Raw genomic sequence first — 22,301 nt, 5'->3', positions numbered from 1 at the left:
CTTTCTTTTCTAACTCTCATATCACATCCAGGCATCAATTCGTAGAACCAATAAAAAAGAGATGGGTTAAGGGTGTTTCTCTTTTTTAGCTAGAGTCTAAAGGTCGTGAGCCAGTGGCTATGGGGATTGGTGGTGGTTCTGGTTAATCACTAGTTTAGGAACGTTATGAGAAATTGTTGAGTTTAAATTTTTTGGCACAAGGTGAAATACTGATAAACCTAATTCTTTCGAGAATCTACGTTGATTTGTTACCATTTCATCGTCTTTTTACAAAGTTTTGTTGCATATTATCTTAAATTAAAGTAGCTTTTGCGTTTTTCTAGCAACAAATAAATAAGGAAGAATATCTCTATCATTAGGTATTTGATTATTTGCTTTTAACTCTACTGAGATAAATCATGTGTGTTTCTTGCTTTCTTCACTGGATAGAATGGAAACATTGCTTCTGTAACATTTGTAATGTTCTTCGGCTGAAAGTTACATTCGTTCTCTTCATGTTGACAACTTGACATGATGTACAAATGCATTGGTGATTTAAACTGATTATTCACCGCAAATTAAGAGCTTCGTTGGTTCCAAAGCAACTAATTGTGCTTTCTTGTTACTCGTTTGTTTTGTCAAAAACTCTGAACTTTTTAGAGGCTTGTATTATTAGTCAACTTCATTGGTTTTGTACATCTAAAATTCGATTGTTTGATTAACTCCTTGCAAACTCCAACTCATCTTAAACTTCAAAAGACCAATAAAAGCATTCATTTTTTATATCTCAATAAAGTTGCATATAGCTTTCTTTCCTAGTTATCAATGTTATATCCTTTGAAATATTTTGTTTCCTATAGCTTAAATTTTTTTCCAAAATACTTTTGGATCCACTAATACTCAATGTTATAACGCCATTCAACCTTACCCAACTGATGTCAAGATTAAATTTTTGTTTTTCTCTCTTTTATTGTACCAGCCGCTACTCTTGAAAAAAATACTCCGTTAAAAAAAAGGGTCTATTTTAGCTATGCTAAAGATCGACTGATTAATGCCATTTCCCTAAGCTAATGCTAGACGTATACATCAAGTGTTCAATATTGTAGGATAAAGTGCCCAGTTGCCTCCCGAATGTGTGCTTTAGGCAGGACCTAGTTTTGTTTGTAGTTGCTAAGTTGTTTCATGGTTACGAGAGATGCATAACTTTTTTTTTTTGTTTTTTTGGATATTTTCGTAAATATATATTTTTTCTAAATATTGATTTGACTTATGATTCACGTAGGTGATTTTTTTTTTTTTTTTTTTGACAAGCATGTAAGTGATGTTATTTGCTTAGATGCATCTTTTATGCCTTTATGACATGTAACATGATGTTATATATATAAAGGTGTATCGAATATTTCAATCTTTTAAGTAAGCTTGTAGACTATAGTCACTATACTCTGTACAACAATCCGCGATATGAATAAGACTGAATTACACGGAGTATTATCTAAAAGATAAAAGAAAAGACATTGATTTAAAGCAACTTCAATGGTTGTATTTAGGAATTTACTTGCAATTTAAGTCTCTAGCTACAAGCATGACCATTGAACCTAAATTATAATCAATTACTTTGGAGCAAATGGTAATTAATATTGTACAAGTAAATTTAAGTTAGAAAATAAACTACTCGTAATTAAGAAAGTGGAACTCGTTTAAATAACAAACTATAACATATAGGACACACACTAGTTTTTTTTTTTTTTTTGACAGTGAGAACTTCATAAATAAAGGGCAGATTACAACTTAGGAGATCTAAACACAAGAAAATAAAAACAACAAAACCCAATTCGCAAAACCAGTAGAGGGAAAACGAAGTGAATGATTACACCCTTGTGCATCATACCAAATACCTCGGAGCTCGGATAACCAAAAGGTTTTGACTAAAACCTTTTCTTGGACCAAAAGTTGCCAAATGAACCAAAACCTTGGAGAAGGACAGATAATGCAAGCAAACACTAAAGAAGGGAACCGAAACTTGCTATAAAACCTATGCAAAATCCCGGTGGAAAGTAGTGTAGTGACTATACACCCGAAAGTCGAAAGCACTTTGTTGTCGAAAAAAAGACCCATCACACGACTCCACTCCTAGGGATTGAAAAGCATAGCCACCTCCTAAGAGTGCAGGAGCCAAACCTCTAGAGTCGAAGTTTTTCACGACTCTGCCAAGTGAAACCTTACAACAAAATGCACGTTTCTTTCCTGCAATTCTACCTATATAGAATGCAAGAAAATGGAGGACTTTACTTACCCCAAACATTAAAGATATGGAGCCTCCTTCAAGATTGTAATTTTTAATGATGACTGTCTTTGTCATCACCAACATCAACACCGACACTGGGATGATAGTTTATGAATGAAGACCCAAATCATCCTGCAACCAAGAAGCAACAAGACAAGCGAACAAACCTCTCCCCTCAAACTTACCTTCTCCCTGCAAATTCCAAATGTAGGGGATAATTTCTTCTTGCATAAATACCGCTAGACTCTCGAAAAGAGCACAAACACAGAAGACAGCGCCCAAACTATCAAAGAGGGAAGCCACACATGCAACATGACAACCCCCCATAACACGATCCCACCCCGAACAAGCAACTAAAAGGGCCACCAACCAAACTAGCAAGGGATTGCTTAACCTTACAACCCCTAAAACCAACCAACAAGGCTCCAAGAACAACAACACTTCATAACCCTTTATAACTAGAACTACTCTATGCATCACTATCTCATGAACTAACTCAAGTCCAAGCAGAGAAAGAGACTTATTAAAAAACAGAAACCCAAGCAACAAATAAAACAGCTTAAACAAAAACAACATAAAAAAACTAAACCAAAACTAAAAGCAACAACTAAAAGAAAACCAACACAAACTAGCGAGAGAACTGAGGAAAGGCAACGAAACTTGAAAAACCTCACCGGTAGAAATCCAACCTAACACCGAGAACAATCATCAATGGCTACGCAAAGAACCCCTCACTAACCCTAACCGTGGATACGCGAGGAAATCCTAATCTTAACTTCACCTTTACTGCTGGGAATTAATTAACGAAATTCCTTTTGACGGCGACGTTAAAACTAGCATTTGGTTCTTGATTTGTTGAAGTAAGTCGCAAAACACTTGACGATGAACCCAAATAAGCGGAACCACCAAAGAGAAACCCTCAATTCTTCACCAACAAACACAAAAAACGAAAATTAACAAACAGGGAAGGAGAAAAACGGAAAGGTTGGGCTCGCCGACGACGGCTAGACGGTTAGGCGAAGCGCGCCAGTCGCCGGCGAGCAGGGAGCGAGAAAAAGGGGGGCGGCGAAAGCGGTGGAGATAAGGATGGGGGTTTAGAGAGAGAAAGGGTCGAACTTTTTCGGGTAGTCGATCTTTCCTTTCTTTTAGTTGGTCATGAAATAAATGTGGACACATACTAGTTACAGAGGAGAGATTCTCTATAACAAATTCTAGTTACGAAGAGATAATAGTTTGATATGTTACATATTTATATGGCATATAAAGTCAATTTGACAATTAATTTATCATTAGAGTTGCTCTTAGTCATAAAATTGGATGGCCTTGAATGTTACTCTGTAATATCGTGTCATTGATTTGATGCATGGTACATGGAGATGACTTTGTCATGGTACATGGCATATGTCATGTTCTAGTTCCTCATTGGTGCATGACATTCTTGGCCCCACTTTCTCAATTTATTATGCTCCTTTCTTTTTTTTTTTTCAATCATCTCCATTTAATATGCCTATTTTTGAATTTGATAATGTATCAAAATTAACTTGGGAATACTTTTATTTTTGAGAAAAAACATAGGAATACTTATTCTTACTAGGAGTAGTAGCTACTAAAAGCCAGAGTCTCACACTTAAAGGCCTTGTTTGGCAATTGGCTGTAAACTGTTGGCTGGTTTGATGGGTTGGTTTGACTGACTGTTTGTATTGGCTTTTTTTGTTGGCTGTTTGACTTTTTATTAGTCTAAAAACATGTTTGGTAAAATTGGTTGTTGGATGTTATTAGTAATTTAGGTAGCCAAAAGTTACTTCAAATAACCTTTTCATTTTGGCTTAAAAGCCAGCTTTTCAACTGACTGAAAAAGCCATTTTGAAAAAGCCAAAAGCCAATCAAAAAGTCATTTACCAAACAAGCCCAAAGTCATTCAAAAAATTAAAAAAAAAATAAAAAAAAAAATCATTGTTTATCATCACGTCTACTTTTTCATTAAAAAATGATAACCAAACTTTGTTTCACATCCTAAAAAATTTACTGTGAAGGATAGCTAAAATCATACTCCCCGTGTCCCTATTTTATTGCTCCATTTGACTATGCATGGTCTCCAAGCCATGTGTTAAAATGTTTATATTTTTATTTCCATACACGTAAAAATTATAAAAACGTGGTATTAATAAAATATATAATGGGACGAATCTAACAAGACTACCCATGACTATATTACCTTTTTTTTTATAGATTAACGGTAATTTATGATCAAAATTTTCAAAGTTTAACTCAAAAAATGGCAATGGGGCAAAAATAAAGGGACGGAGGAGTATCTAATTTTGTGGATGGTAATGGAATTTATTAGAATTAACAATCTATAAATATTACTAAAGTAGCAACCGCTGACGTCATGACTGCTTACGTGTCACTTTCTTATTTAATTTTTTCCCGTCAAAATACAAGGATGATGTCATATTGTTTTTTCCCCCTTTTTGAGCTACCCTATTTAACATTGTTTTGAAAATTAAATTCAAATTGAATTTTAAATTTTAGATTTTCTACGCATATTACGCTATTTTATTATTTACAAATAGTTGTTAAAAATAGTTAATAATATAGTTTAATTGATTCTTCCTAATTAAATATGAAAATAATGGATTTTTGGAAATTGTATTTTCATATTTAATTAGAAAGTAATACAGAGAAAGTAGTTGTTTTCTCTCAACATGTGCTAAAGAGTCTATAATTCATTTCTTATTTTAAAACTGTGCATCGCACGGGACTAACCTAGTATTTTTATTAATATACCACCCAAAAAAATAGATAAAATTAATTTTTTATTATTAATATACCAACCAAAATAGGGGTAAAATTCTAAGAACAATTCCAAGTACTCCACTTGCTTTTTCTAGCCTTTTTTTTTTTTTTGCATGCTGCTAGTTCCCTCACTTAATAATAAGGCCCAACAAAATGTAATAAACCAGTGAAATTGGTAAAGCTATCAACATTCCAAAGATAACCCTGCATCCAAATTGAGAACATTTTATTAGCAACATAAAATTCAATTAAACACACTTTTAAAAATAATATGCGTATTTTAATTTTCCAAAATATTATGCTACTTTCTTATACTATAAACTTTATACTTTTAATTTTAATCTGAATAACACTTCTTTTTTTTTAAAAAAAAAAATATGAAGTATATATAATTTCGAGTAATAATGAAAGAAACAAAGGGAGTAGTACGTTACACTTTACATGCATGGATCCTTAATATTCTTGTAATTATGAAATAATCAAGAAGTTTTCATTTGATAGGATTATGTGAATCTAGAGTTAAAAAGAACAAGATTGAGAGAGAATGATTACGCGGTACTAAGAATTTCAGGATGAAGATTGTATTCTTTGGCAAAGACAAAAGGGACAATTGCTTGTGGTAGAGTAGCCTGAGAATCAAATTACCAAAAATAATATATGGTCAGAATTGTGAGTATATAATTTATTTGACCAAAAACACACTTTTAAGTTATTGAAATATCTTCCTAAATTTTTGGTTGATCAATTTACCTGTAGAATAGCAACCTTTAAGAGAACTCCTTTCAACCCAACAATAGCCGAAGCAGTTGCCATTATAGCAGGGCCTATGAAGAACCTCACCACTGCCGCGTAGGCGGCCATTGCATGCCCACCAGCAATTATTTTTGGCTGCAATGCCATGAACAAACCTACAAATTCGACGTATAACATGAAACTTAATTATGAAATGTAACAAACCAACAAGTAACAACACTACGTTTCTCGTATGATTTGATCAACTAGAAGTAAATTACGGTACCTAGACTAAACATTGCCATCCCAAGCCCTCCATCAGAAAGAATTTTGATGGAATTAGCCACAATTACAGGCATTTCAACTTGCCACCTGCAAAATTTCTCCCAAAATAAACACTATAAATTATTTTGAAGCAGAGAAAGTAAAGTCTATGGTAAAACTATTTCCTGAAATTGAATTATATTTTATATTTAATAAACCTAAAATAAACTGATTGAAATTCAATTATTTTTTTGAACTTAAATTATTTTGCCCACTAAAACTTGTTTTTTACGTAATTATGTTTGTTTTTTTAAAGTTATCGAATTTTAATGGTTAAAATTTATTTTAACTAATTTAAACCTTTTTTATCTATACAAATTGAACCTTATTTATTTTTTATTTTTTATTTTTTATTAAGTAAAACTTGTTATTCTTTGAAACTTAAATTATTTTTCATGAGTACTATACTTCGTTTTACTTTGTGAAGTAAACAAGGTCTAATAAGGTGTTTAGTGTCACCCACCTGAATGAGATCAAGGCCCAAGCAAGGCCTATAATACTAGAATATGTGTTAGGATTCCTGGTAAGTTTTCTTGAAACCATGATCAAAATGAGTTTAGTCATCACTGTAGCAGGTGGCATAGAAGTGGGCTTGGGCTCACATTGAGCAGCAATTTTGGGTTGGGCCTTGGCAATCTTAATTGAACAATGATTTAACATTGGGCCTTCAACTTCTTGCCCATTCTTGCCACATTTGTTCTCAAGTTCGAGCCCATCCTTTCCATAATTATCATAATCTACATCATTAAAAAAACAAATATAATTAATATGATATCAGCTCCACTGAAAATGTTGTCAAAAAAGAAAAAAAAAATAGTCATTTATTACGGATTATTTCTTCTCTAAATTCCAAAATTGCATGTACAAATTTCATGGATTATTAACATATAAGTCTGGTGAGTTACTCAACTTATTATCAGATGGTTTTAAAGAATAAAATTATACGTGATTAGATTCTTTGATGATACGGATATATAGCTTAGGCTTGATGACGAATTAATACTATGCCATACAACCAAAAAAACAGTAGGAATGCATGCATACCTTTAGGGTTAGCATTTTTTCCTTCATGAACATGATCGTTTTCATCACTCCCTTTGAACACATGCAAACCTCTCCCACCACTATCATCACCCTTCTTCATCATCTCCTCCTTCCTCGGTGTCGGCTCCTCGACCGGTGCAAACATCCCTCCCGTTGAAGGCTTCGGATATTCCCCACCACCAACACCACCACATTGTTTCTCCTCATCAAACCCAAAATTTCGAAAACTCGAAACCCTTAGACTTCTACTACTACTACTACTACCACCCTTTCTATTATCATTCACAAAAGAGTAAAAAGTATCAATCTCATTAAAACTAGACACTCTCTTAGAAGATTGAAGTGAATAAATCTCTACATTAGTCAAGTTAGAAGGAACCCTAAAACCCTCTGATCTAAAACTCATTGATTTCCTAACTTTAACATGAATTTTCCCATCTTCCCCAATTTTCGCCTCAGTTTCCAAACCCTCTTTCCCATCAAGTGATACTACATCAGAATCAACCTTAACTGATGTAATTAATTCCGAATTACCAGGAAATCGTTCTGAAATTAATAACCTTGCACTCCTAAACTCAAACATAACAGACAATATAGTATACCATATTATACATTGTAACACAACAATTTGGACCATCAGTTCCCCTGAAGAATCTCCATACATTCCCTTTAACAAAGGAATACCCATCACAAGAGTGTTGGGTAAAGTGGATAGTGAAAACAAGGTGATAGACGACTCGAGCGAGCCAGCACCACCACCACCGCCGCCGCCGCCGCCTCTACGACTAAGCATAGACCAAAGAAATAGGACAAACAAGACGATGAGTTTTTGGAGAGTATCCGCCGCAATGAAGCGGTAGTTCATTGCATAAGGATTGTTTTTTGAGATGAAATGAAAGGAAAGAAGAGGAACAGCAAAAAGAGCAACAAATCTATTGATTCCTGAACATTGATCTGGTGTAAATGTTTTCCACCATTTCACTGAACCATATGCTACTATCATTGCAACATAGAGGGGTACTACATTTGCTAACACATTATACAAATCTTTTAATGATATCATTTTTAAAAGTTTCTTTCTATAAGGAGATATACACCTAGAGAGAGTTGGAGATATAAAGGATATTACACCTTTCTAAGGACGCGATATATATATATATATATATATATATATATATATATATATATATATATATATATATATATATATATATATATATATACTAGTTTTGTTCTCGAGTTGTTAAAATGTTAGAATAAATTTTTTGGCTTGAATGTTAAATCTTATTACATACGAGATACTATAAATGACCTATACTCTCTTTGTTTTATTTAAGTGTTACATTGACCAGCACATAGTTATAAGGAATTAAATTGACTGGCACATAGGTTTAGGCACACAATTAAATTGACTTAAATGTTAGGCACATAGTTTTAGACAATTTAATTAACTTAAATAATGAGATACAATAAATGAGATAGTTGGAATATTAAAAAAAATGTAAAAGAAAGATAATAGGGTTAATAATTATTGAATTATTAATGAATGTGTTGTAAGAGGAAAAAAAATACTCCCTCCGTCCCCAAAACTTCGACCCTTTTGGCCTAATTTTACTCCCAAAATGATCGACCCATTTGCATTAAAATACCCACCAATTTACAACAATATTTGTGCAAAATTAGCTTCCCCATATAAAATTTTGTTTTTTCATGTATTTTTAATACTTTCTCTCTCTACTTTTTTTACAAACTCCATGTAAATTTATCTTTCCAATATGTTTTTATTTCTTTTTATTTAAGTTTCTTAATAACCGCGAAATCAACCCAAAAGGGTCGAAGTTTTGGGAACGGAGGGAGTACTAGTAATACAAAAAGTAGTAGTGGATTTGGGCGGGACCATAAGAGAAAGAAAATATTACTATACTAAAAAACCATGATCGCATAACACTTAAAAAAAACACGGAAGGAATTGAAAGTATAAGAGCACCGGCATCAAAGAAGAATTTCTAATTTTTTAGCTTTCTTTAAGGATCGATCTAAAAGGATCCTCATAAATGTTGTGGAGTATGAGAGGATCCTCTAGCATTAAAGTGGATTTTTGTTTGTCAAAAAATAAAAGTTGATTGTTTGTATTTTTAAATAAAAGAAAATAAAAAAGACTGAATTGAAAGTATATGTTGGGGTATATGTGAACAGCACACAAAAAATCGAAAAGAATCCTCTTTGATTATAGGAATTTAAAGAAAGAGAATGAGGAAAAGAATTGAGAATTGTGTGGGATAAGTGGCGATAGTAGTAAGAAATTAAAGTTTACCAAAAAAGAAATAATAAAAGTGAATTTGGAAACTCAATTTGCTAAACTCAATTTGCTAAGTAGAGCACTCGAAACCGAAATAAGTATTTAAATTCCTACAACTTAGTAAGGGCAAGATATATACATCATTCGTTATTGATTGCAATTTGACTTAAACACTTTGAATTCACATAATAAGTTACTAAGGATAAGATACATTTACCATTCGTTACTGATTTCAATTTGACTTTGACACTTTTAAATTCACATAATAACTGAGTAAGGACAAGATATATACATCATTTGTTACCAATGCAAATTTAACTTTGACACTATAGTAGTATACATGATGTTGTGAGGCTGGATTAGTTTCAATGCAGGATATGACTGTAACTTGGTAAGTATATAGAAACAGAGAAAGTATATATAGATAGTTAGATGTCGTGATGTCCAAAGAGTTTTCAGTGATGACGAGGACGAAGAGAGAGAAGTGGAGAGTTAGTTAAGTTTATGTATGTAAGTACATACGTAAGTAAGTGTTGGATGATAAGGAAGTCAAAATGCATAGGAATTGGGAAGCAACAGTTCTGAAAACATAGCATCAACATTTTGAAACTTGTCAATCAATTGCAAAATTATACCGACACATAAAAACACTTGTAATGAAAAAACACCTAAACTTTGCTAATTTCTAACACTTGTAAAAAATGTTATGCCAAACTTTTAAAAATATTAATGAGATGCTTCTTTCTGTACAAACAAAATTCAGTGTTGCAGATCTTCTTGTTACCCTGACATTTTATCTTGGCTAAATTCCAAGTGTGATGCACGTGCGTGATGTTTCAATGGATACAACCAAACCTATCATTTACAACCATCGTTGACTAGCTAATGAGCAACCCTTTGACTTCTTGAGTTCATCAATTTTAATGATATTTTTCTACTTCCATGCAAGAACATCCCATGGATTGTGAAAAATAAGGATGAGTTTAGTTTGAGATTCATCAATGAACTTATGTACTAATTAATTTAGCTTATATCGAAATTAAACGAGTTTCGTATTAATGTTGATTAATAGTGTGTTCATAATAGCAAATGGAATGCATTAATTGGTAGAAAATCCACCAATGGAGATTGAATAATGAAGTTGATCGATGAGTGATGTGTTTACAACTTGTTTAGAAGAGAGGGTATGGGATTGTTTGCCACTAGAAAATAAAGATTGAAACGATTTTAAAGAGATTAGATTAGAGCATGGGTAAAAGGAGTTCATACGTGGCAATTAGTGTAATCTTGTAATAAAAAAAGTACCTAAGTTGATTAATTGAAAACTTTTTACCTGTGAAATATATAAGCTCATTGAAGAATATGATTCCAAATTAAAACCATTGATTCCACAGTTATTTGTTCATCATACGTGTGCCAGTTTTTTTCGTTATTGGTTACTGTAACGAACATACTAAAAGTCGTTGGTGACATTGACTACAGAGTATTAAGTACCCTAGGGTTTGCTCTAACTAAACCACATAACATGTGCACCATATAAGTTGTCATTTTTCTAATGATATATTTCTACTTCCATGCAAGAACATGCCATGGATTGGGAAAGATAAAGGGTGAGTTTAGTTTGATATTCATCAATAAACTTATTTACCAATTAATTAAGTTTATATCGATATTAAATGAGTTTTGAATTAATGTGGATTAATAGTGTGTTCATAATAGCAAATGAATGCCGCATTAATTGGTAGAAAATCCACCAATGGAAATTGAATAATGAAGTTGATTGATGAGTGATGTGTTTACAATTCAACTTGTTTAGAAGAGAGGGTATGAGATTGTTTGCCACGAGAAAATAAAGATTGAAACGTTTTTAAAGAGATTAGATTAGAGCATGGATAGAAGGAGCTCATACGTAGCGATTAGTATAATCTTGTAATAAAGAAATACCTAAGTTGGTTGATTGAAAACTTTTTACCCGTGAATTAAGTTAATTGAAGAATATGATTCCAAATTAAACCTGTTGATCCACAATTTGTTTATCATACGCGTGCCAGTTTTTTCCGTTATTAGTTACTGTAATGAAAAAAAGTCATTGGTGACACTGACTATAGAGTATTAAGCACCCTAGGGTTTGCTCTAACTGAACCACATAATATGTGCACTATATAAGTTAGAGTGTAATAACTAATACGTACGAAGATCTTACCTATTTAGAGGTTAATAAATTACTTATGTAACAATTTTAACACTTTTAGCTTTGCACAATTTATGTACTAATTGTCTAGTGTCGCCACATACATGTATTTAATTTATATTGAATGTCGTTGAGTAAAAAAATTGTTGTCGAATTAGTTTCATTTTATATTTTCATAAAATTAGCTTTTTATATATTCAATCAAAGATATTTATGATGGAAATTGCAATTGTCAAGATTGCTAACAAAGAATTATAGGATACTCAGTAAGATATTGGTTTTGAAAGAGAGAGTTTTGAAAGAGAGTAAGTTTGCACATTGCATTGAAGAACTCAAAGTTTCCAAAGAAAATGGTGTGAAAGTGAAACACATGGAGCAATAGGACTTATACTCTTGCAGGAGCATGCATATATAGCAACATATATTCAAATTTTCAATACGTTTTTACTATACATATTGGTACAAAAAATAGATGACTTTAAATTTAAATTTTTATGTTCCTAAAAAAAATAAAAAAAATAAAAAAAAAAACGGAAAATTAAATATACTTGTCTTGTATTACATGCATTGGTGGCTAAACTTGGCCACATAAATTACAATGGGGGTATATGTATTATGAAAAAAGATCCCCATTTGTTTATATAGAGAGAATACTAGAATACAACCTATAGGAAAAGATTAACTTAAAACATCCTTTCCAAAAATAGAGGCAAAGTTAACATCAATCAGACCGTAGCAACGCTGTTAAGGAGGTGCGCTGATGCCATTTTTTGCGCTTCCATGAGGTTCCTGCCATGTTAGCTTCTCTAAAACAAAGGATGAAATTGTAGCAATCCATCTTCGAATGGTCCATATCTGCATTGATTATGAAATTAGCAACCCCTCAAAGGATCTTTCGTGTATGCTAGATAGATTTAATGATACACATGTTATCCCCTTCAATGACTGAATTTCTGATGAATAGAATCCTCTATCTCACATTGTGTACAAGTGACATGTTTGTTCATGTGTGACACATTTTGATTGCTTGATACTATTACAACAGCACGACACTTTTTTTATGAGCCAGCCAAAATAAACAGCACATATATGCAATGGTACACCGACTGTGGGACTAACTCGGCTAAGGGTTTGGTTTCTCTCTACCACAATAATAAATTTCTCCATAATCTCCGATAAGTTATTTGACTGTAATTTGTGACTCTATTCTAAATCAATGATCTTAACTGTATAAATGGAAGAGGGGAAAGTAGGTTCATTCTAAATATAATGAGTAAACACTGAACCATGGAGTAGTTCACTAGTGAACGACTTGAACTAGATAGAAGGAAAAGTGTGGACCCCACATAAGATTAGAATTACCAATTTTTTGTCCCTGCCTTACTTTCTTGGTTCATTAGTGAACTAAATTTCTTTTTAGCCGAACTCTAAACTAAATGGACAACATGGTTAGACATATAAAGTATAAATCTTCAGATGAGCGTGGTGCTAACTTTGTGTGTTCAGTGAAACCCATTAACCAAACCACCTCAAGCAGTTTAATTAGTCACTGACATTTAAAAAGGGTGAACCAGAGAAAACAATCTCCTTTTCCTTTTCGAGATAGTCAATTACACTAAACAAATGACATAAATTTTAGCAGCCAATAAAATAACATATTGTTAAAAGTTAAAACGATCAAACAAGATTGCAACTTTAATAGGGCAACATATTCAAAGATGAGATCAAAACTAAGATTAGCTTCAGTTTAAATCAAAATCAGCTTTTCAATTCATTAGTCAAATTTCTTGTAATCTTGTATAGTATAAACATAGTATATCAAGAATTTCATACTACAGTAAATGTGCTTCAACTTTTATTTTCCAAATGAAACTTTTCAGTTGAACAATTAGACAGATATACAGCAAAACAGACATATTTGTCCCAGTCACATATATATATATATATTGGCATATTGCACAGAAAATAGGGACATACCTAGAGGGAAGAGAAAATAGGGACACCGGGTAGAGTGGCACCAGCATCGACGATGAAAAAATTGCCTGTTACATACTCTGAGGAGTCGAAGAGCAAGTATCGGACAAGAGATGTTAAGGCTGGATCAGATGTTCCAAATGTTCGTAGAGGTACAGTATTCACAGCAACCTTGTTAAGCCAGTCCTTTTCCATGAGATTCTCGGTGATCTCAGACCTGAATAGTCCAGGAGATATGGAATTAACTCGAATCTTATACATGCCGAGTTCCAGGGCCATCATCTGCACCATCACTCACCGTTAGATAGCTACCCATGACACAATTTTGCACCCTTCTCAGGGACTCCTGGCATGATTATTTGACATGATGCACAATTATTTTTCAAAGTATGACTGCTGGCATAACCAATCCCACACGGGCACACCTCTTTCATGTAAAGTTTACTGTGTTTACCCTCTACTTGTACCCCTTGTCACTCATAAGTAAATTAAGTACTCAAAAGGGGGGAACATTTCTGAAACACTTTATAAATACAAGTATTACACAAATTAATTACCCCTAAATTTAATTTATCAGTGACCAAATTCTTAGTCTTTAGAATTCTGAGAACTAATAGAACTTGGTTAGATATCAGATCAAACAATGGCCATGAATATTCAAAGTGCATAATACTTTGTAAATTGAAAATGATAACATATCTAAATATTGAAGATACTCTTATATAAAAGCAATTGGAAGGATACAAGAATGAAGGATAAGTATGCTTAGTCAGTGTGGTAATCACTTAAGGTTGACTCTTGTCAAATAGAAATACCTTAGTCAGTGTATTCAGGCCTGCCTTTGATGCAGAATAGGCTGAGGATCCAGGTAGCTGGCCTCTGTTCAGACTAGCAATTGAAGAAATATTGATGACTGATCCTTCTATCTTAGCATCACGCATGCGTATGCATACAGCTTTCGAAACCAACCATGCCCCAGTCAAATTAGTTTTGAAGTTATTATTCCATTCCTCCTCAGATAACTCTAATGAAGTTCTCACATTACCTGCAAATAAAGAAAAAAAGTTAGAATATTGTTTCATGTAGCCCAGGATACAGTGACAAGAATTAATATATGATCAGGCAGTCAATTAAGATAAGATTTCTTAAGAATTACCACAAATCCACAACCAGATGCATACCATGACAACAACTTTATACACTTAATCGAGAAAGTAATCTGTGACAAAGAATAATGCACCCATATAAACAGGAAAATATGTTTTACATCAACAAGGTATGAAGGAAAGCTATACAGGCTCAAGACGACCAGATTAACAGAAACAGGCAATACAAACATTTAACAAATCCTTGGTGAAATATCACTAGTGATCATATATGATCACTAGAATTTGTATGACTTAATACAAAGTATCATTGACAGGGGAGACTGGGACACTATCTTATATCCTAAGCTTTTTTTTTCCCTTCTTTTTGGGGGTGAGGATGGAAATGGACAACCTTGTCCCTCAATTGCTTGGTTACATAGATTCTTCATCATCCAACAGGCGGAAGGCTCCAACTAATGCAACCTCCCCAGCTTCCCCTCACATGTTAAGAATCTTAAAATTTCACATTTTTGTCATGGATCAAGACTTTTATAAGGGAAATTCTATTAAATAAATCCCATGTTTCAAAGGTGGTAGTGGACTGGACGTAGTGGTGATATCTTGGATGGACGTGGTCTCACCACTATGAAGATAAATTTTTCAATGCGAGCTCTTCAAATGAGCTAAAAAATAGCCTCGGTTGTAATTGAGCTAGGTTCACCCGGTGATGGTAACTCAAATGGCTTTCGCAATGCTTAAAGTAATTAGGTGGTCGGGAGGTGCAAAGTTCAGAATCTCATTTTGAAGTAATGTCATTTCTAAGAATTGAGGAACCAATCATTGGAACTTTGGAAGGGATCACACAAAAACTTTACGAGCTATTGCTTATAGTACTCGTACTACTTTTACAACACTAAATCCAAACATAACATAGCCCAAAATTGTACATACAAACAAATTATATCACCTTTTCAAATTAAAAACACAAACAAACAGATTCCATAACATTAATAAAACAAAAGCAATAATTTCATTCAAAATCATACCATTAAATACTAATCAATCAATTCCTTGCTCAAATCTACCAACAAATCAATGTATAATCAAATTACCTAACCTAAATCAAACAATAACATCCAAACTCAACAACGAATTCCATGATTTAGGAGAGAAAAAATTACCGCGAACACCGGCATTATTGATAAGAGCATGAATACAACCAAACGCCTCCCACGCTTTCTGCACCGACGCATCAATCGTCTTTCCGTCGGCCGAAACATCAAGCTCAACCGCCACCGCTCTCACACCACCATCAATGGCAGAGGAAGAAGATGAAGATGAAGAAGATGAGAGAGAATTGATCTGATCGCAAAGAGATTGAAGGCGATCAATACGACGAGCAGCGGCAATAATTTTGCAACCTGATTTAGCAAGATCGAGGCAGAATTCTCTGCCGAGACCTGATGATGCACCTGTAACCATAACTACTTTGCCTTCCAATTCTAGAAGTTTCTGCCATTGTTGAGAGCTTGAGTTTTGGGGTTTATTCTGAATTTCCGCCATTTTTATTGTGAGAGAAAATTGGTGTTTGTTAAGGGGTTTAAATAGGGAGGATTTAAGAGAAGATGATTGGTTGATAGAGTTGGTTGGTGTGAATTGGTAATGAATTAATATTATGATGATGATGATGTTGCCATTTATAATTTTTGGTTTGAGCTATTTTCACAACCGTTGTTATTCATTAATACTATACTACTCCCTCCGTCACTTTTTACATTCCTATTTGTAAAATTACACGGAAATTAAGAAAGTTAGAATAAAACAAATAATAATAAAACAAAGTACAATGGAAATTATAAGACATTAATTAATGTCTTTGAGTAAAACAAAGATAAAATAATATTTAATGTTGCACATGTTATCAATCCTGAGAATTACAAAATAAGAGTGTGAAAATAGAGAAAACATTAATTAGAAAACAAAAAAAATAGGATAATTTGGGATATTTGGTAAAAATTTACTTATTAGAAAAGGAAAGTAGGAATATAATTTTGAAATACCCAAAAAAAAAAAAGCAGAAATGTAAAAAAGGGACGGAGGGAGTAATTTTGAAGCACCACTGTACGTATTTACAATCATGTATTACGGAGTATAATTATTTCACCAAAAATAAATAAATAAATAATTAAATACGGAGAATTACTGCGTATTATTATTATTATGTACTCCTACTGTGTTTTTTTTTTTTTTCTTAAGTACGGTCATATTTTTTTTATAGGCAAATACTATTGTATTTTTTAATATGCAGTATTATATTTCTTTCTATGTCATAGTGGTCACCTAAACCCTTAGTATGAGTTCGAGGTATTGAATAGCGACATAACGGAAATCACTTTCCATCTCAAAAAATTAGATTCACTTTAATTGATCAGATTGGTAAATGAAAAAGACCCTTAATGACAAGTTGGTAAAAAAACTTCCTCCAGCGACAATTTGGTAAAAAAAAAGCTTACTATATGCCATAATTTGGTAAAAACGATAAACTCTGGCGACATTTAACCCAAAAAATCTTATTTTTGTCGACAAACTCTTTAAAAATCTTAATTTAATTTATTTTTGTGTTTTTAAATTTATTTTTCCCATTTAAGATTTTGAATTAATATGCCACCTCTTTTTATCTTGCTAAATTCCAATACCAAATTTATTTCCAACCCCTTTTTAAAAGAATTTCGTTAATAAGGGGTATGAAACTTAAGTGAAAATTGATACTTCAAAAAAAAAAAAAATTCTTGAAATTGTTATTTCCATTAAAAGGGTTGGTGAAAAAAACCCACGAAAAACGAACTAAATTAAGCATTCGCGAGTAATTGTCGGAAATTTTTGTATTTTTTGAGTTAATTGTTGCCTGAAATTATTTTATTTACCAAATTTTCGCTTAAGTAGGGTTAGTTTCTTTTACCAAATTATCGCCGAAATTATTTTTTTTACCAAATTGTCACTAAGGGTTTTTTTTATTTACTAATCTGGTCAATTGACCTACTTTAATCCTTTATTGAAGAATACATTATCCAACCTTGCAAGTGTTGCAACCTTGCTCGTAATACTACGATTATCAAGTGCAAATTCAACTTTCAGGAATGAGTGGAGTATGTATATATGAATAATCTTGATTTAATAATTATGGACTTTGCTCATAATATTGATAATAATAATTATTATTATACGGAGTATTTATGAGTATCTTTAAGTGTACAGTAATTACGTAATATATTACGAGCAGTATTTAGGGCTACATATAAACATTAAATACACACTAGAAAATTGTATAAAGTTAGTGTTTTGGGGTATTTTTGGAATTCCTCGGGATACTGATCACGCTCTGCCGGCAAGTAGGCTCGGACACCTGCAAAACAACGGAACTCCAGTTTATCGGAGATCCGCCTCCGACGATCAAGTAATTACTTGAAAACGGAATAAACTAGAGAGAGAAAGTAGAGAGAAGTTGAAGCTTTTAGTGCTCTTTTTTAGGTTCTGTCACAATCCACCCCTCCCATCATAAATGATTGGGGTATTTATAGGGGTGAGAAATTGTGCCCCTTTAGGGCTTGTACCCTAGATTTCTGTGTCCTGATTGGCTGCGCAATCAGCTGACGACACATGTCAGATGGGGGCGACGTTTTACGGCATTCTTGGGATTTTGGCCTCCTAATGTAGGAGGCCCTTTACTTTCTTTTCAGGTGCTCTTTTTAAGCTGACACACGTCATTCTCCTATAGGGACACATGTCACCCTTTGATTGAGCCACGTGTCACTATGGGATTGGACCACGTGTTGGGGTGTATTTTTTCCCTAAACATTTGTCCCTCAAAGGGGGTGGCTCGTACTCTATGGGCCGCCTCCTCTGATTTTCTACTCGTCCGGACATTTCCGAGTATCTGTGGAATTTTAAGCATTGCTTTGATATGCCGACAGTACCGTCCGTCTTATTGGGGTTTTCTCCCTTGGGCCGCACGCTTGATCCTGTCTGCTTGTAATTCCTCTATTGGGACACTTCTAGGGTCCTGAGATTAGTCGGACGCAGCAGTTCGACTATCTTTTTTAGAAAGGACACCTGTTACTTGGGATTTCGGGACAACGGTTTCGATTCGGCTGACCTGGCCGTTTATTTTGACGTGCCGTCAGCCCGTTCATCTTCTCTTCCGTTTAAAGTGACGGAAGAGGGTTTTTTGCCCATTTGAATTCTAGGTTAACTTTTTCAAAAAGTAAACGTTCGAATTTTAAGCGGGAAAGGTGGATTTACCATTTTCCCCCCATAAATTTGCCTATAAATATAGGATACTTGACTTCATTTTCTTACTTTGGAACTTTGAGAATTCTAGAGAACTTTTTAGAGAGAGAAAGTGATTTTTCCTTAGTCTTCAAGAGCTCCGCCGTGTGATTGAATTTTCCGGTCACATATTTTGAGTTTTCCGGTCAACTTTCAAGACTTTCAAGTATTTTCAAAGTTTTCTACACGAATAGAGGTAAGCCGCCTGCTCTTCTCACTTCTCTTTTATTTGCCTTAGTTTTTTCTTTTTTCTTAAACCTAGCTCAACACTCGGCTTCGTCCGTTTCTCCTCATGAGGCCGGCCGTTCGCCTGGGACTAAGGAGTCTAGAGTGGACGGAGACAAGTTGTCTCCTTCATGGAGTGGGTCCATTTCCAGTGTGTACCGACTTTCATCCACCTATTCTTCTCTGTCCCTGCAGTCGCAAATGGCCCGGACGAGGCAAACATACGACAAGCACACCGCTAGAAATCCGGACGGCAGTCTGGTTAACCCATGGGTCCCTTATGACCCAAACAACACGAACACAGAGACTGAGTCAACCACCAATACGGCCACAACTAGTGACACTACATGTTCTGTGGTCGAAGTGACCACTTCTTTTGAAAAGCGCCAAAGGGCACAGGGCGTCTCTTCTGCTAGGGGGACGTCCGGGCAAACACCGGAACTAAGGTTCCCCCAATTTGCCAACTCGGTCATGGATCTGGCCGAGTTGCTATCTCAGGAGAGGCCTCCTTCCTCTTTTCGGGCGGACACTGGACCGTCCACCCCAATTCCTAAACAACCTCATCTCCAACATAGCAGGTCGGACAGACCTAGAACTGACATTATGATTGTTGAACCGTCCGACTTTCCCCCTCGCAGCGCTCTTCCTTCGGGAAATCAAGCGGGCGCAAGAAAAGATAAGGGCAAAGGTCCCTTGGCGCCTAAGGGCGTTGTAGCTTCTAAGGGCGGCTAGGGCTTCAGGAGCAGGAGCTCGGTCGAGGCTACAGAATTGGACAATGTCTTGTCCTTTGAGTTTGGAGCTACCCCTCACCCTAATGAAGAGGAGGCAGAGAATGAGGCGGTGGCCGAGGAGCTCGTTGCCAATATTGACAATTTTAAGGACCCGTACGCCTGTACGGTTGGTAACACGGCCTTGGGCTACCTTCATGATGGGTTGGAGGAGTATACAGAATTCCTCCAATTGGGAAAGGGTTTTAAGCTGAAAGATCCCAAGCGCTTTATTTCTGTGGCCACCTGGGAAGAAAAGCGGTCGCGCCGAAGGTCCTTCAGCGTCTATCGCGCTGCTTTTAATGTCGGACTTCGCTTCCCCCTCCATCCCTTCATCTGCACCATCCTGGACGAATATAACATTGCTCTCTTCCAGCTGATGCCGAACAACTGGTTGAATATTTTTGGCTACTTGGTGACATACATCTGGAAGGGCTTCAAGCCTGACTTTCCGGTGTTTTGTGAGATGCACTCCATGAATCGCCTAGAGAATCACACAGACGACTGGTTCATCCTTAGCACCACTAGAGATTACTTGGTGGTGATGGACCGTGTATCAAAATGGCAAGACTAGAAGAACCGATTCTACTACATCAAAACAAAGGATGTTAAATTTAACCTGCGGATGAATCGGTTTAATGCTAAGCCGATCCAGCTCGGCCGGGGGCAGCACAAGCCATACAAGTGACAGGCTAAAGTCGTAGTCACCTAATCAAAAATAATACCTAAATCCACTAACTATGTAGATAGGGAAGAAGGGTCAAATCCACAGGGAAACGAGTCTTTCTATTCCTAATTAATTATTATAATCTAAATTATCAAGTAACCAATTTGTTATTATAAAAGGGAACTAAACTACTAAGAGTGAAAGCGGGAAGGAATAAAAGTAGGAGGAAATCAAATAATAAAAGACCTAGGTCATAGGTTCGCCAATAAATAATATTCCAGGGTAAAACATAATAATCAATCACCAATGCATCAATTAATCAAATCATAAAGGGTTTTCGCTACGTATTACAATCACAGAATTAATCTACCGGTATTAAATCTCATCTCTCGAATCTTGACTTAACCATTTATAAATTAACCTGCCTATTGAAACTAGACCTAAACATCAATTCTCATCTCTCGAATCTCGAATCAATATTGTCAAACTCATGCATAAAAGACCAGGCCTAATCTAGTCACAGAGCATTAAATCAATCAATAGGAAATTAATCAAGCTTTGACAATCAACAACAATAAATTACCCCTTCATATTATTTATGGATCCCCATAAACTCTAGAAAGAAAACTACTCAGACATAATTAAAACTAAACTAATCAAAGCAATTAAAGGAGACATGATGAAATAAATAAAGTAAATAGCTGAGATTAAAGAAGAAGAAATCGTTACCAAAGTAATCGGAATTAAAGAGTTGAATTAAGAACAAAGTTGTAGAGAGAGAAAATAATCTAAGTAGAGAGAGAAAGTCTAAAGGAGAAGGTAAAAAAAAGAGTCTAAAAAAAAAGATACTAAACTTGCTTAACGGAAAAGTATTTATATTAAGCAAGAATCCTAAACTAAAAAAACTTAAACGACGATTAAAAATCTACTAATGCCAACACGCGCCCGATCGGGCGAGGCACCGCCCGATCGGGCCTGCCTTTTTACTCCCGAGCGGTGCCGCGCCCGATCGGGCGCGCCATCGGGCGGAGACCCTTCGGGCTACTTAGACTCCTTGTTTAGGCTTGTACCTTGGCCCAAACCAAATATCCTCCTTGGGGCTTTAATCATTCGGTCCAATGTCTCATCTTCTCATAAGTCGAGCCCTTAATCACCGGTTCGATGACTCTAACCGATCTTGGGCTATGAAAGATGGTCGTGCTCCTCCAATGCTCGTAGTCGCTCCATAAAATCCCGGGGAAATGCTCCAAGAGTGCAATTCCCTATAAAACTCAACCAAAACTACAAAAACACTAGAAAACACATATTAGTAATAAAAGTGGCTCTAAAGAGCCAAAAACACTACCAATTATGACCAAGGGACGGGGGTAAAATACTATATAAATTGGACACATCAACAAGCCACCCGTCCACCCCAGCTAAGTGCACCAACTTGACTAATTTGGTGTCAAGAAGGTACAAAGGGGCGGCAAAATGGTGGCCATGCCAAAGAACTGGATTGTTTTGGCCGGCTGGCTTCGGGACCCGGTATTTATGTCAGCATGTGGCCTATACCGGAACATTCCCCAAGGTAGGGCTTTGAAACTTTTATCATTCACATGCTAG

At 34.9% G+C, this 22,301-nt stretch overlaps 1 protein-coding gene and 1 pseudogene across 1 annotated transcript; both read right to left on the bottom strand.

The window, feature by feature from the left end:
• Nucleotides 1–2,011: 2,011 nt before the first annotated feature.
• Nucleotides 2,012–8,222, bottom strand: LOC145581368 (putative auxin efflux carrier component 1b; annotated as a pseudogene).
• A 3,817-nt stretch (nt 8,223–12,039) lies between these two features.
• Nucleotides 12,040–16,325, bottom strand: LOC145582489 (uncharacterized). The gene is made up of 4 exons (XM_081639475.1): nt 15,893–16,325; nt 14,439–14,668; nt 13,627–13,905; nt 12,040–12,504 (listed from the first exon to the last, which is right to left on the bottom strand). The coding sequence occupies exons 1-3, from the start codon at nt 16,272–16,274 to the stop codon at nt 13,627–13,629; spliced, it is 891 nt and encodes a 296-aa protein (XP_081495601.1). The 5' UTR covers nt 16,275–16,325; the 3' UTR covers nt 12,040–12,504.
• Between the last annotated feature and the right edge of the window lie 5,976 nt (nt 16,326–22,301).

This window comes from Chenopodium album, chromosome 15 (assembly GCF_948465745.1).
Source record: "Chenopodium album chromosome 15, dcCheAlbu1.1, whole genome shotgun sequence".
Classification (NCBI taxonomy): domain Eukaryota; kingdom Viridiplantae; phylum Streptophyta; class Magnoliopsida; order Caryophyllales; family Amaranthaceae; genus Chenopodium; species Chenopodium album.
This window is presented reverse-complemented; position numbering and strand designations above follow the sequence as displayed.